Source organism: Mesoplodon mirus, assembly GCF_964341445.2.
Source record: "Mesoplodon mirus genome assembly, chromosome: 6".
NCBI lineage: Eukaryota > Metazoa > Chordata > Mammalia > Artiodactyla > Ziphiidae > Mesoplodon > Mesoplodon mirus.
The window spans coordinates 119,624,918-119,640,669 of record NC_138982.1 but is presented as its reverse complement, the minus strand read 5'-3'; the positions used below and the strand labels follow the sequence as shown (position 1 = coordinate 119,640,669).

At 32.8% G+C, this 15,752-nt stretch overlaps 1 protein-coding gene across 2 annotated transcripts in view; it reads right to left on the bottom strand.

Moving 5' to 3' along the window:
• Positions 1-4,346: 4,346 nt before the first annotated feature.
• The window catches only part of USP25 (ubiquitin specific peptidase 25), a 139,476-nt gene continuing 128,070 nt past the window's right edge, over positions 4,347-15,752 (bottom strand). For both annotated transcript variants that reach the window (XM_082625213.1, XM_082625214.1), the window contains 4 exons: positions 12,794-12,873; positions 8,847-8,970; positions 5,260-5,455; positions 4,347-4,950 (listed from right to left, as the gene is read on the bottom strand). In XM_082625213.1, the coding sequence (XP_082481339.1) occupies positions 4,778-4,950; positions 5,260-5,455; positions 8,847-8,970; positions 12,794-12,873 (573 nt within the window). In that variant the 3' untranslated portion in view covers positions 4,347-4,777. The remainder of the gene's footprint in view (positions 4,951-5,259; positions 5,456-8,846; positions 8,971-12,793; positions 12,874-15,752) is intronic.

Here is a 15,752-nt window from a genome sequence, read left to right as displayed (position 1 = left end):
ACGTGACATACAATAATGCAAAAAGCACATTTCTCCACCCTACTTTAGTCAGGCTCAATTAGTCTCTGAAGGGAGGGTCAGAGGTAATCCTTAGAAAAATTAAAGTTGGAGAAGGACTTACCAAATGTTCTCAAAATAGTTCTCACTTTAAAAGGCTTTTAAGAATCCACATGATAGATAGGACCTAGACACCTTTTATAAAGAAAGCTCACCCTTTTGATGCACACCTAAGGTTAAGGATACTAATCTAGTTCCAGATTATTGAAAAAGAACAATTTGCTAAAGGACAAACTGATATTGTACAGGCTTTGGGCTAATACAAAGCAAAACAGTGAGCTAACTTTGTAGTAGAGCAAATATGTCTTCCAAATAACGAACATACTTTTAACTAAGTTTATAAATTCATTTTATACTAAATTTGATTTTATGTATATCTTCCTCATAACATTGGGTTATCAAAAATGTCTATCCCTTGTCACATCCTGGTTAATAATTAACTGTAAATTTACAAGTATGGAGGTGAAAAGTTGAAGGGGTTCATATCCAAGCTCCCCAACTTTCTTGGTAAAGGTGAGATCAATCTGTTTTACTGGAGCTGCATTGAATAGGAGGTTGAGGATGGTAGTGAAGGTGTGAAAGAACTGTGCATGGAGTAAGTAAGGATATTTGAAATTCTGGTGTGTATGTCTGTGTGTATTCAATTGCATATGTAGTTGTCTCAATCATGACTCATTTATTTTTATTAGTAGTATTATAGTACTTATTATTTGATTATTGTAAGTCACCTCTATCAAATGGCTAATTAGAAAAAGAAGGAATTGGAGGCTATAAAGTACAGGAGGGGGTAGGGGAAAGCATGTGTAAAATAGATTTTTTTTCATTTTTTAAAAGCAATGACCCGCTCCCCTTCCACCCTGAACCCCCTGCAAAAAATCCCCACCAATGTTTATACGTATGCACCACATAACATTATCCAAACATGGAAAAAAATATGTGTCCACAATGGTTAACACCAGTGCTTCCAGTACTGGCTGGGGAATAGGGATATAAAGTAGGTAAGAATAAAAACACCAGCAAAACAGAAACAGATCTATGGTATAATGTTAAGTGAAACTAATAAAATAAACATGAACAAGGGCAAGTCAACATGAATTACTTCATTCATTCGGCAAAAATTTGTTCAATGAAAACATACTGAAATGATTAGGTGGATGCATTGTGAGCAATTTCTAACTTGGTTTGCTATAACTTTGATATGGTTTCTAGAATAAAGTGAGAGTAAAAGAAAAGCAGATGAAAGAATAGAACTACAGATACTTGCACAGTGATCTTGTAACAACAATACTTTTGTGTCTGCAAAGGAGGTATATAAACTGGGCCATCACATACTGTGGACTGAATTGTGTCTCCCACCCCCAAATTCATTTGTTGAAGCTCTTACCCCCAAATGTGACTGTATTTGGAGACAGAACCTTTAAAGAGATAATTAAGATTAAATGAGGTCGTAAGGGTGGGGCCCTAATCCAGTATGGCTGGTGTTCTTATAAGAAGAGGAAGAGACATCAGAGATGCACACATGCACAGAGAAAAGGTCATGTGAAGACAAAGTGAGAAGGCTACTTTCTGCGAGCCAAAGAGAGAGGCATCAGGAGAAACTAAACTTGCCAACATCTTGATCTTGGACTTCCAGCCTCTAGAACTGTGAGAAAATAAACTTATGTTTTTTAAGCTGACCAGTCTGTGGTATTTATTATGGTAGTCCTAGCAGAAAAATACACATGCTTTGGATGAGGTTATCATTGGCACAACAAATAATATTTAATCTGCTTAACAATGTAAAGTAAATTTAAAAAAATGATAATACAACTGTATCCCTACTTATTCTTCCCAAGTATGCTGTGCAATTGTACTTTAGAGGGAGGACAATAGGACTCAGAAGCCAAAGTCAACAATTCTGAATCATAAAACAAAGACACTGAACTTCTGGAGAATTAGATATAGGAGGAGAGAATCCACCTTAGTCTCAATAAATCTAAAACTAAGCAAAATAATTTTTAGTCACTTCTTTGAAATTGCCAGTGAGGGAAATAATGAAAAGTTTCCAAGAAATGAGGGTTCCAAAGTAAATAGAAATTAAACATCAATTTAAGGTGCATAAAATGCTACTGATATGGGCTTCCCTGGTGGCTCAGTGGTTGAGAATCCGCCTGCCAATGCAGGGGACACAGGTTTGTGCCCTGGTCCGGGAAGACCCCGCATGCTGCGGAGCGGCTGGGCCCGTGAGCCATGGCCGCTGAGCCTGCGCGTCCGGAGCCTGTGCTCCGCAACGGGAGGGGCCACAACGGTGAGAGGCCTGCGTACCGCAAAAAAAAAAAAAAAACAGAAAAAAAAAACAAAAAATGCTACTGATAGTTTTATTTAGAGCTGTAGTTCTCAACCTTCAGTAGATATCAGAATCTTCTGAAGGACTTGTTGAAACTTGTTAACTCTTCAAGTTTTAACAAGTGTTAGTAATTCTGATATGGGGCTCAAGAATTTTCAGTTCTAACATGTCCCCAGATGATGCTGAAAAGCTGCTTGTCTGGAGACCACATCTACTTATTTAGTGTATTTAGTGTATTGTATTTTAACGAATCTGAAAAGTATTACGGGATCTCACAGGTTCACGCATGGCTACAGTCTCCTTATACAAGATGTTTGTAACAAGTTCCTAAAAATCTTAACTTCTCTATCTATTTGAATTCTACCCTAAATTATTTCAAAATGTAATTTTGGGGGAGTGGGAAGGGAGTACTATAGTAATCAAAATGAGAGTCATTAAATCAAAGCGAAATCTGCCATGGACAACAGTTCTATGAGGTTTCAATTTTTAAATTACTAGCCATAAGTTATATTTAATCCAGTAAATAATGTTAAGAAAATTTCACTAACCTAAATCTTAAGAGTAGATTAAAAGCTGATATAAAAACAAGTTGTTTCCCTAGGTCTTGAAAAAGGTCACTTTTTTAAATAAGAACTTCAGATTCATAACTAGGAATGAATAAGCTGGCTTTTAAGTACAGAGTAAATATGATACTACTACTTACCTGGATGTGCCTTGTAAAAGGAGTAATTTCCATATGGTGTTTAGCAGTTTGTGTCTCAGTGGTCAGTTATACACATAAACACAAACAACTTTACCATTATGGTAGAGTATCATAAAATACTGAAGATACTTTATAAATGCTTTGATGATACATATGAAGTTTCTAAACTTGCAACAGGACTTGAAAACCGATGCAGAGCACTAGTTCTGCTCAGTAGAGAATTTGAAATCTAAACCAAAACACATTCTGATGGCTATAATATGCAAAATCTAACTTTACAACAGAAATAGTACCAATTCTTTGTCATAATACCTTTGCAGTATATTGATACCTTTATAAGGAGTATTATACAACAGTTTAATATTTTCTTGTTCCTCTTCCACCCAGCATCTTTTATGAGAGGCACTTATAAAGAGCACTAGCTTTGGCGACGCTATAAGAAACATACACATAGTATAATGATATACTTTACTACACTAACAAAGTATCACTTATAAAGAATTTTTATAAATTCAAAAATAGGTTGTTGGTAACAATGATTACCTTTAAAGCATTGAATTTCATTCACAATATTACTTCATTAATCTTAAACAGCAGTTCCATCTACAAAATGTTCTACAGCTTTTTCCGTTTTGAAAAGGAGGTAAATAAATGCAGGTAAGATACTCATAACTTCTAGTTCAACAATATCAACTTCATTTCACAGCACTGATTAGTAGAGAACATTTTCAAATAAAGTAGTATACAATTTACAAAAATAGAATGATTATATAATGCAAACACTGTCCTCCATTATGAAGAATACGTGTGTGTATACATGTGTGTATGTATGTATATATACATATACATATTTCTTATAAGTTTCACTATTAAATAGCCCTTATTCAAGTACTTTTTTTCTGGTATCTCTTGAAATAATCACCTTGCTATATTATATGTAAATACATAAAAAAATAAAAGGTTAATCTAAGAAAAGGTTAAAAGTTTCAGTGTGGTTGACTTAAATATCAGCCGCTCACTTCAGTGAAAACCTGATTTGAATTCAAAACAGGTTTAGGTGCCATACTAAGTTTAACAACTTAGTCAAAAATACAGATATATTTAAGTGTCAAGTACTTAGTAAATTTCTAATGTGCTAACATTAGAGCAAAATTAAAAGTGTGTATTAATCTATTTATCACCCAATCTTAAAGAATCCCAAAAATTCACTTATATAACTAAAAAAATACACTAATATATACCTGCTTACAAACACATAGGTAGCCATAAATAAAACTTTATTCTTTAATTTCATTTACAAGCTACCAAATATTATGTATTGTACACAGTGCTGAACACTTAAATGGCTGTAGTCATGGAGGATCCAGACTGAATGGAAAGCTGTAGATAAAGAAAAGATAAAAGCAAAGTAATACTGTAAAGACAAGTGGCAAAAGCATGATTTTGCCATAATAAAATCAATTGGATTTGTAATTATACATCAGTTCTGGTTAAAACAAAGTCTGAGCACCATGCGATTCTCAGCTTTGTTTGCAGTCTGGCTAAAGTCTGTAGAGTCCTTTTGTCTTCTGCGGTGATTAAAATAAAAAGTTAAAAACTATAGCAGCAACAAGCAAACCCTGTAACAGGAAGGCAAAGGTTAAGAACTAAAATAAAGTTTATACAGTGTGTTTAGGGAAAGTATGTGCAGTTTATCTTCCATCAGCAGGAGTCCGACTGAGGGACAACATGATTCGGGCAAATCGCTCACAGAGTTCATGCGTGGAGTACGGAGGTAACTTCGGCGGCTCATGGAAACCTTTAATCTCCGTAGAACAATCAAGGAGTTTTGGCAGAAAATCTGTCAGCTTCTCTTGGAGGTTTGCTGCAAATATAAACAATAAGACGTAACTAAAGATAGACAGGGAGAGAAATTATCTTCAACAAGATTTATTAATCTGGAGTGGTCAGTTGATGTCTCATTTCAAAACATGTAGAATTATTACCATTTTGGGGGAAGAAGTAAAACATAAATGGCAACAGTAGTGTGCACAGCTTAGTTTGTAAATAAGAAAAAAAACTGATGCGAATATAAGCATGTTACAGAATATAAAAAATGATAATAACTAGCATCTAATTCTAACTGCTTTTAATCCCAACACCCCAGCTGTCCACCTGCATTGTTTAAACTTACATTCCATTTCTTGTCCAAGATAGGAACACCATCGATTTCTCATATCTTCCACAGCAAGTATATCTTTCTCTTCCATTTCATCCACCAATAACAAGGGCAAAAATGGGACAATAAACTCATTCATGATAATCAGACCATTGTTTACTTCTCGATCCTCTCCAGATTCAAACAGTTCTGCAGCCTGCTCATTTAATTTCTTAACGCAATGAAAAAAAGAACAACAGGTTTGTTTCCTTTTTTAATTAAATAAAAATGTAAGTGTTAATACTGAAGGCAACATAACAAGCATGTTCGCAGACAGTATTAGAACAAATGGAAATCACAAAAAGCAACCTCAACCTATTGAGCAAGAAAAGTCTCTTAGAAAAGGCTATGCATATAACAACAGAAACAAAAGCAAAAAAGAACTGGGAGAAATAATGTTGCCATGTTTTTAAAGCTTAAGTTCAGTTTATTTTACTTTGATTTTCACTATAGGGACCATTTTAAAATTTGTTCTCCAGAGGTGAATTTCCCCCAATTCTAAAATTTGACAAGCACTCAAAGTAATTTTAAAAACAAAGAAATTTTTGAAAAACTCATCATCTTTTCCATAAATGTCAACTGAACAGGGACTGTTATATTTCTTGATACAAAAATATAAAGGTAATCCATTAGTTCATTTATTCCTTCAAAAAATTCTTACTCAGTACATGCCATGTGCCAGAAACTGTTCTAGATGCAGGAGTACCCAAGTGATTAATACAGAAAACTCTCATGGAGCTTACAGTCCCTTACAATACAGGGATCAGTAAACTTTTTCTGTAAAGGACAAGATAGGAAATATCTTAGGCTTTGAGGGCTATATCGTTTTCATTGTAATGACTGATCTCTGCCATTGCTGCACAAAGGCAGCCATATGTAAATGAATGGGCATGCCTATGTTTCAATAAAACTTTATTTATAAAAACAAGTGGTAGGCTGGAGCACAGGCCAAGTGTGCTGACATCTAATTGAGTAGAAGAGAGAAATCCATGAGATAAACAGAAACATAGGAGACAGATAAAAAGGTACAGGTATAATAAGACGTTTATGTCTGAAGTCTTATGTTTACAGAATGATAAATGTGATTTTTAAATAGTTTTAAGCTGAATTTCAAATACAAAAATTTTATTATTTCTTATGGTTATGTTATGTCATTCTTGTGCAATTTATCTTGATTTTGTAGAGAGGCTTACGCTGAACGTCCAATTCAGCCACTAAGCAAATTATTTAACCTTCAGCAAACAAGTACTTTCCTAGCTTCAGCATCTTTATATGAAAAATGAGATACTATTACCTTAATTACACAGTGGTTAAGAGGATTAAATGAGGTAAACCTTTAAGTATCTAGTATAATTTTTATAATTTGCACTCAAAGACATATAATTATTCTGAAATTCGATGTTAAGTTCAAAACATATCCTAGAAACTCAAACATAGTATGTCCAAAGCCAACTTTATTCTCTTAAGAGTCCCGAAAGCCAGACAGAACTAGTAAGTCAGGCAGACTTAATGCTTCTATTTCCTTCTTTCCACTCATCTAATCGTTACCAAGTCCTTGATTTCATTTCCTTTACCATCTTATATACACTCTCTTTCATATTCATTGTACTTCTGCCTTAGTTGAGGCTCTCGCCCTCTCTTCCCTATCTCCTCTAGTGTTCTTCATTTCAATCTTTACTCCTTTCCAGTTCATCTTCTAGTATACTACTGCCAGAATTATTTTCCAAAAACAAACCTGATCATGCCAAACTTACACCAACTTTACAACAGTACCAATGCATTAGAATGGTGCATAAGCTTCTTCACAGTCTGACATCAACAAATCCTGTTGGCTTCATCACTTCCACCTAACCCTGTTCCTCATAACTTAGCCACAATGGATTTATCTTCATTTTCTGTTGTATACTTTCCATGCCTTTTCATATGATATTCCTTTGTCTGGGATGTTTTTCTCTCTTCAAGGCATTAAACTCTTATTTATCCATCAAGATCCAGAACAGTGTTTATCTTATCTCTTAAGCTTCTCCCCAACAATTCCAGGCATATTATTTTGCATATTTCTCATAATAATACTTATTCTGAAATATAAAAATTATCTGTGTACATCAGTCACCAGATTAAATTCTCTTAGGATAAATAATAGGTCTTACTTATCTTTGCATCCCTCAGAATATGACACTTAGTAAATACTCAATGTAAAAAAAAAAGAAAAACCTTAAAGGAACACTAAAATAATCCTCCTGAGGTTTTATTTAAATCCCCATGTGAAACAACAAAGTGTGGCTGGTTTACTAACCTAAAATGATAAAAGAAACACATTCTACCATTTTACAAATGTCTTAGAATAACCATCAAGTTTTGGTTGTATTTATGTTTAAAACAGTTTTACCAAAATATTTCAATATCCCAACACTGTAACATTTTTACATTAAAAATTGCTTTAACTCATTCAATGTAAAATTTTATATAATCATATAAAACACTGTACTTTTTTAAACTGAAATATATATAATTCAGGTCTTCCTTCTCAGGGGTTGATTAAAAACCTTTTGAAACTGATCAAATTAAGAATACCATCCTTAATGGATACAAACCATCAACAATTCAAGTCTTAAAATACACTCAAATGCAGCAAAATCAGCTAAGAGAAAAGTAACAAGATCACAAGCTTCTAATATTCCCATTCAAAAATTCTGAAAACATACCACAGACTACAATTAACATATACTATGTAGTTCTACTGAAAGAAAACATTTCACCAGTACACCTACTTGAAGTTTTTTTAAGTACACATAAACCAAGTAAACTATATAGACTCAAAAATCATACACTTTTGAATACCTTTATATATTTTATAGAAAAAAACTGCAACTTAGAAGTTCACAATCTATAGTCATGTTAATAGCTAAATAAAATCTAATCAGAAAAAAGTATAAAGATGGAATTTGTAATTTTATACATAAAGGTTAGCTGACTCAAGAAACATTAACAAAGTACTCCAGATATCTAGAGAGTAAAGTGGTGGGGGAAAAAAAACAACTTGCTAAAAAGATTTCTTAAAGTTTATAACAACAATAATATTTCAGCACATAGATAGTAAAAATATTTGAGGAAAAATATTCCATTGAGTAGGTGAAAAAAAAGGATATTACACTACAATGAATACTTTAACATCATGTACACCAAATATACTATTTATAAAAACTCAGAAAAATCTATTCTTTTTCTGGAATAATAATGATGATAATTCATCACATCATTTAGCCTGTCATCAAAAGAGGGAATGGCAGAATAAGAAGAAATCCAAATATAAAAATGTAATTATTCTGATCTCATTTTAAGAACATTTCTGGTTCATCATCTGCAAAACTTAAGATCCTTAAAGAAGAAGGGATAAAGAATTGAGTGTATTTTCCCACCTCAAGGGAATAGACCCAGATTATAGACATCATCATGACACCCCATCAGAATTAATAGTCAATCACTTATATATGAGTCTGGATAATTGCCCCAATGTAAGACAAAATGATAAAGTAAACACATACGGTGTCCATTCAACTTACTAGTAAACATTCTCTTCTATAATGTGATATCAATTCTTCATCATGTCCTCTGTATGGGCCTTTGGACAAGAGTTCTTTGTTATTCTGATAAGCACAGATAAGGAACAGCAAGGAATCTATATAACTTAAAAAAAAAGTATAGTATTAGTATTTTATCTTTGTAAAAAAAAGTCAATTACAATTTTAAAGCATTTTAAGTATACATTTAAATTTTGATTATCCAGAACAACATTAAAATAAAAAATATCATCTGATGATACACTGTATGCCTGAAGGCATCTTTTGAGCAACAGACGCATCTGAAACCAGCAGATAGTTGTCTTAAAAGTAAAACAAACAAAAAACAGAGCTAGGAATTAAGAAAAAACTGAGAGAAAAAGGTCATAATTGATGAATTCAGAGTTCCTTCTGTCTTCCTTGGTATTTATTTCCATTTAGACTCAAAATTAACACTGATGTGAAAGTCAACGATCTACTTTTTAAACAACATAATGCCATTTTTGTTTGAGGGAAGGATCAGATTACTTTGTTCCTTTATCACGAACAGCACTGGATTCATTCAGTGACTCTTTTTTAGTCAGGTTTTTTTCTATGTGAGGGCACAGTTCTACTCATTGAGAAAAATGTAACAGAGGGGAGAATATCCAAAGGAGATGGGTGAAGTAGAAGGGAAAAAATGCCTCTAAATCTGGGAAATCTAGTGGGATACAAACAGACAACAGAAAACAGTAACATAAAAGGCAGGCAGGGTCAGGCCTTTGTTTTACAGTTAATATTAATATGCTATTGGTATAAGTCTAGACCTTAAGAAGTTCAAACTAGGTTTTAAAAAGGGAATATGGGAAAAATGTTTGAGAATTATATTTGTCTCTAAAATGATTATTCTTCTCCTAACATGCTGTAGGAAAAAATATGTACAGCTATATATTTGTGTAACTGAAATATGAAAGATATTTTAAGATATTTCCTATGTGTCAGATTTTCCAATCATAATGTATCTCCTCACAAATTCAGAAAAATGCAACATCCTAAAAAGTGAAATACTGTACAGAAACAATGTTTACTGCCAATCAGTGTTACTGTTTATTAATTTCAGGTGTTCAGAAACAAGTCAAGTCTATAGTCCAAATGTTAAATGTAGAATTATGTGGAAATTAATGTACACATTCATGACAAATCAAATTACACACCTGAAACTACTTCATAAAAAATAAGTTCTTTTAAGTTATGTTTTGAAAACAGCTTTTACCAGGAATTTGTTTCTGAGAAAACTTAGGGTATGAAACCTTATTTTGAAATAATATGGGTATAGTCTCAGCTAAAGCTTTTTTTGTTTAAAGAGTGATAATAATATTAAATGTTGTTTTACACCACTAAGTTGAATTAGTTTGCTGGCACATCTACCTTTCCTTTTATAGCTATTAAGTTTCCTGTTGAAAGATCTCCCCTGAATGACATCCATATCTGGCTTTCTAGACCTGAGTCATCACTCTGAGAATAGCTCTGAAACCATGAACATGTTCCAATTTTCTAGTGAAGTATACAAAACGTTCTACATTTTGTCAACCTTTAAAGTGCTTCAAGTAATCAGAATAAAATTCAGCAGTCCAGTTACCAAATTCTTATTTAAGATAAAATAAGACTATGTAGCCTGATAGATTCTCTTTATCTTCCATTTTTACTGCTGTAAAATTATGGTTCCTAAAAACATGATTTCATTTCACTACTCAGAGAAGTAATAATGACCCATCAATAAATAATTCAATTTATGGCTTTCAAGTGCTAAGTTTTCATTAAAAACAAGTTTGACAGAACCTTTTGGCAATGTTTTATACACTGCTAGTTACGGTAACCGCTATATTTAAAGTGGTAAAATTAACATTTCTTTTTACAATATTCCATAAATATTATTTGTCACCATTACTAATTTTCTAGCTGAGCTTTCACATTTGCTATGCTAAGAATATTCACTTTACCAAGAAGAATATATTTAAGAATAAGCAAATTATGAAATTTAAACATAATTCCAAGTTATACTTAAAGTCCTTTAACAAATGTTAACTCAGAAAAGCTAATGTAGAAGCTATGCAGAGAGCAAGAAAATGACAGGTTCATCTTGTTAATTCTTATTGAGATAATGAATACAGTTTGTCCTTTTCTGATTTCATTAAATTATACAAGAATACAGAGGTCTTTATTTCAATTTTTCTCTCCCTAGTTAGTCGTGTGACCTTGACAAAGTTATTGCAGCACTGTGGAGCCCAGTTTCTTTACCTATAAAATGGAAATACCTTTTAGATACTCTATTCAATTGTAAGACCATATTAATATTTTTCTCAGAAAACTTTATCTCCAAAATCCTTTTTTCTTTTTTTTTCTTTTTTGCGGTATGCGGGCCTCTCACTGTTGTGGCCTCTCCCGCCGCGGAACACAGGCTCCGGACGCGCAGGCTCAGCGGCCATGGCTCACGGGCCCAGCCGCTCCGCGGCATGTGGGATCTTCCCGGACCGGGGCACGAACCCGTGTCCCCTGCATTGGCAGGCGGATTCTCAACCACTGTGCCACCAAGGAAGCCCTATCTCCAAAATCCTAAAGCTAATTAGAATATCCCTATTAAATAAAACTTTGACCAAAATATTAATAAAATAATAAAATAGAGCTACTGATCAAAATAGTTTTCTATTTCAGTGACCAAAGTGAATTATCTTAAAAGTACACAATCACTAGGACTTTAATAATTTGTACCCAAGTATTAACATTACTTTTTACTTTTGTGTGATAACTTTTAAGATTTTGATAAGTGTAAGAATGATGGCATTGTGTACTGTCCAATGAACAAAGCAGCACTGTCCAACAGAACATCCTGCAATAATGGAAGTGGTGTATCTGTGCTGGCCAGAACAGTAGCCACTAGTCACACGTAACTACTGAACATTCAAAATGTGGCTAGTATGGTTGAGAAACCGAATTCTTAGCTTTAAAAATTTTAATTAATTTAAATTTAAATTTTTGCATGCGGTTGGTGGCCACCATGTTGGACAGCAGCTCTAGAAGTAATGTTCCATGTTGGCATTTAAAAATAACATTATTACCTCAAGTGGAGGTTTCTTATACTTTACACAATAAAAAAGAAAAGGAAAAAAGAGAAAGAAATCAATATCCCTTTTACTTGACGTCAGTATTACAGTGTATTTTAAATATGGCACATAAAAAAATCCTTAGTCAAGTAAATTAATGTTAAAGGATATGAACTGAGAAATACATGGATAATAAGTAAATACACATTAGTGAATAATCTATAATGGTCAATAAATCAATATGTATCCTTTTCTTCTCAATAACAATGATTGCAATTTAAAAAGCAGAAATTCCTTTAAAACCATCTGTAATTTGTATGAGAAGTAATCTAAAATATTTACAGTCGCAGTATTTAGAAGACAAGTGATTAGTTTTCTGCAGCTATATTTTTTATAGTACCTGGAAGTTCAGAGAAAGAGACAGATTAGAAACACTATCTCTAATTTGAAGTCAAGATTAAACTCAGAAAGAACAGGAAAAAGGCTAGTGACTGGAAGGTAGATGCTGGAGAATACAAAGAATTCCATTTGCTGGGCTACCAGCTTCTTCGGTCCCCAGCAAACTTCTTGGCTTCAATCTAATCCTATTCTATTCTAAGTTTCAATTTTAGTGTTTGAGAGCTGATAAAAACAATGACAATAACGCCAGCTTTACCGATTTAGCTTAAAATGGAAAATATATTGTATGTGGAGTATATGGGAACTCTTTGTATTAATTTTGCAATTTCTCTGTAAATCTAAGACTGTTCTAAAATAAAACATTTATTGAAAATATACACTGTGAACAAAACCTTTTCTATAGATGAGGTCACATCTGAATAGAATACAAAAATTAAGCTCTCCTTTTCATGTGTGTCCATCTTGCCTTACCTTTCTCTTTGAAAATTTTCTAGCCCAATTATGAGATACATGGTTGTTTCCCTGAATTTTCTATAATCCTGATGCCATTCCTGTAGGTGAAAGAAAATAGTAAAAGTATATAGATATTAAAACTACAATGAAAACTGCTTATAAATACATTGTTTTGATAACTGCTTGAATTAACAGAAGCAAAGAGTTCATAATTAAAGATAAACTAGACCTAAATCAAGACTTTACTATCTTACATACAAAACGATTTATTGGTATAATAATAAATGTAAAAATTATTAGACATTGATGAGAAATTAAACAACGACTCACTAGAAGAAAACAGAAATACAAAGGCAAGACAATCACTCAGGTAGGTCATCTCTCTCTCTCAAAAATTCTTCAGTTAAAATTTTATTATTAAGATATCATTATAAAATATTTGGGGTGCATGTATCTTTTCAAATTAGTGTTTTCATTTTTTCCAGGCATATACCGAGGAGTGAATTGCTGGATTATATTGATGGTTCTATTTTCATTTTTTTGAGGAACCTCCATACTGTTACCCATGGGGAGAGGGAAAGGAGGAGTGCGATAGGGGTACAGGATTACAAAATACAAAATACTATGTATAAAATAGATAAGCAGCAAGGATATATTGTCTAGCACAGGGAATTATAGCTATTATCTTGTAATAACTTTTAATGGAGTATAATCTGTAAACATACTGAACCTATGCTGTACACCTGAAACTAATATAATGTAAAGCAAATACACTTAAATTAAAAAAATATTATTATAGATCTACATCACATTGAAGGTAGAAGGTAAATGAAGCTAACTCCTCTAACAGGAAGCAAAGCTTGAAGACTGTTATTTGAAGCACAGTTTTAAGGAACTGAAAGAAAAAAAAAAGTTACATCATAATAAATTTATTTAACCTTTTAATTTTCCCAAATTTGTGTTAAATTTTAAATATGGTTGCTGAATACTCTTTTCAGCTGAGCTATGGTGAAAAAGATAGATGCATTTCACATTTCAACAGCCTCTCCTCCAAAACAACTCACAATTACTGGGCATGTAATGTGAGTAAATGATTCAGAACTCACAACTTATAACTCTAGAAAATGATTAAAAAAAAAAAATCAAGATTTTTTTCTTAACTTACTTAATAAAAATTGATTCAAGGAAAATCATAACTAAAATTCAATATAGGACTAACCTAAAGGAGATAGTGATGATAGAAGTGTGAAAGCTTTTATATACATATTATTATAAGTAAATGAAAATAAGAAACATACAGGCCAGTTACTGACCAGCTACATTCTACTTGAATATGAATCATTTTAATTTTTAATTTTAGAAGGCATACTTTCCACACTATTAGTAAACCTTAATAACAAATAAAGGTAAAATTGTCTTGCAAGCATAAAGTTAACTTTTCTGGGGGAAGTGTTCAAATTACCACTCGCTTGTCATTAGAATCACCTTAGAAGTTGTTAAGTAGGTAAACTTTTTCTTTAAAGGGTTAGACAATAAACGTTTCAGGCTTTGCAGGCCATGCAGTCTCTGTTGCAGTTACTCATCCCTGCAGTTGTAGTGTGAAAGTGCTGATATGCAATACCTAAACAAATGGCTTGTGTTCCAATAAAACTTTATTTAAAAAAAGCAGGTGGTGAGCTGGATTTGGTTTGTGGGCAAGGTTTGCTGATGTGTGACTTAGGGCAAGACAAAGATATGTGGGATATACAGAATCCAAAAACATGTCATGTAAACACATATAAGACTTAGTGGCTCTGCAGTTAGAAAAAATATGAGAAGTTTTCATAATAAAAATATGCTGAAGCCAATCTGATGAAGCATGCTTGTAGAGAGACTGTAGAATCAAATCACAATAAAAAAAATCAAGTCCCATGTTACTTGAATCTTGGAGACAAGGGTAGAGTTAGCAACCAATTTGCCTGCCATCTCTGGCATGTATTGTGTGTCCATTTATTTGTGGCTGTGTTCCTAGATTTTCTATTCTGCTTTATTGCTCGAATTTACCTCTTCTTATGCTAATATTATTATAAAGCATAAAGGTTAAGATAATTTGTATTGATTTCAAGTAAAAAGCCTTCCTACCTTGTTCTTCTTCAAGAATGTCAGGACTAGAGTGAGATCTTTGCATTTCCATAAAATTTTTGAACCAGCTTATTAAAGCTCCATAAAACAACTTGTTAGAAGTCTGACAGAAACAGCACAGTAACAATAAACCATTTTGGGGAAAACTGACATCTTTACAATACCAAGTTTCCTAAACACGATACGATACATATATCCATTTGTTTAGGTCTTCTTTATAATGTCTCCTAAAGTCATGCACAATTTTTGCTAAATTTGCTTCTAGGTACTCCACAGTTTGGGTACTACTAAAAATGCTGCTATTCTTAAGAATTTCTATATGATTATTTGTTACTGGTATAAAGGAATAGAACTGATATTAGAAATAAGACTTGTATGTTACAGAGCTCTCTTATTATCTTTATCTCCAATAAATTTATCTGTAGATTTTGTATTTTCTAGGTATAAAATCTGCAAATAATGATAACTTTGTTTCTTCTTTTGCAATCTCTTATTTTTTGCTTTATTTTTTGTTGCCTTACTGTCCCTGAATTTCCAGTACAATGCTGAATAGAAGTGGTAATGGCATACATGCCTGTCTTTTTCTTGATCACAAAGGAAAGCTTTCAATGTTCAGATTTCTTTATGATATTTGTTTTTGTTTTTCAAGACACTCTTTAGTAGATAAAAGTAGCTACCTTGTTTCTCCAAAGAAGATATACAGATTGCCAAGAAACACATGAAAGGATGCTCAACATCACTAATTGTTAGAGAAATGCAAATCAAAACAACAATGAGGTATCACCTCACACCAGTCAGAATGGCCATCATCAAAAAATCTACAAACAGGGGCTTCCCTGGTGGTGCAGTGGTTGAC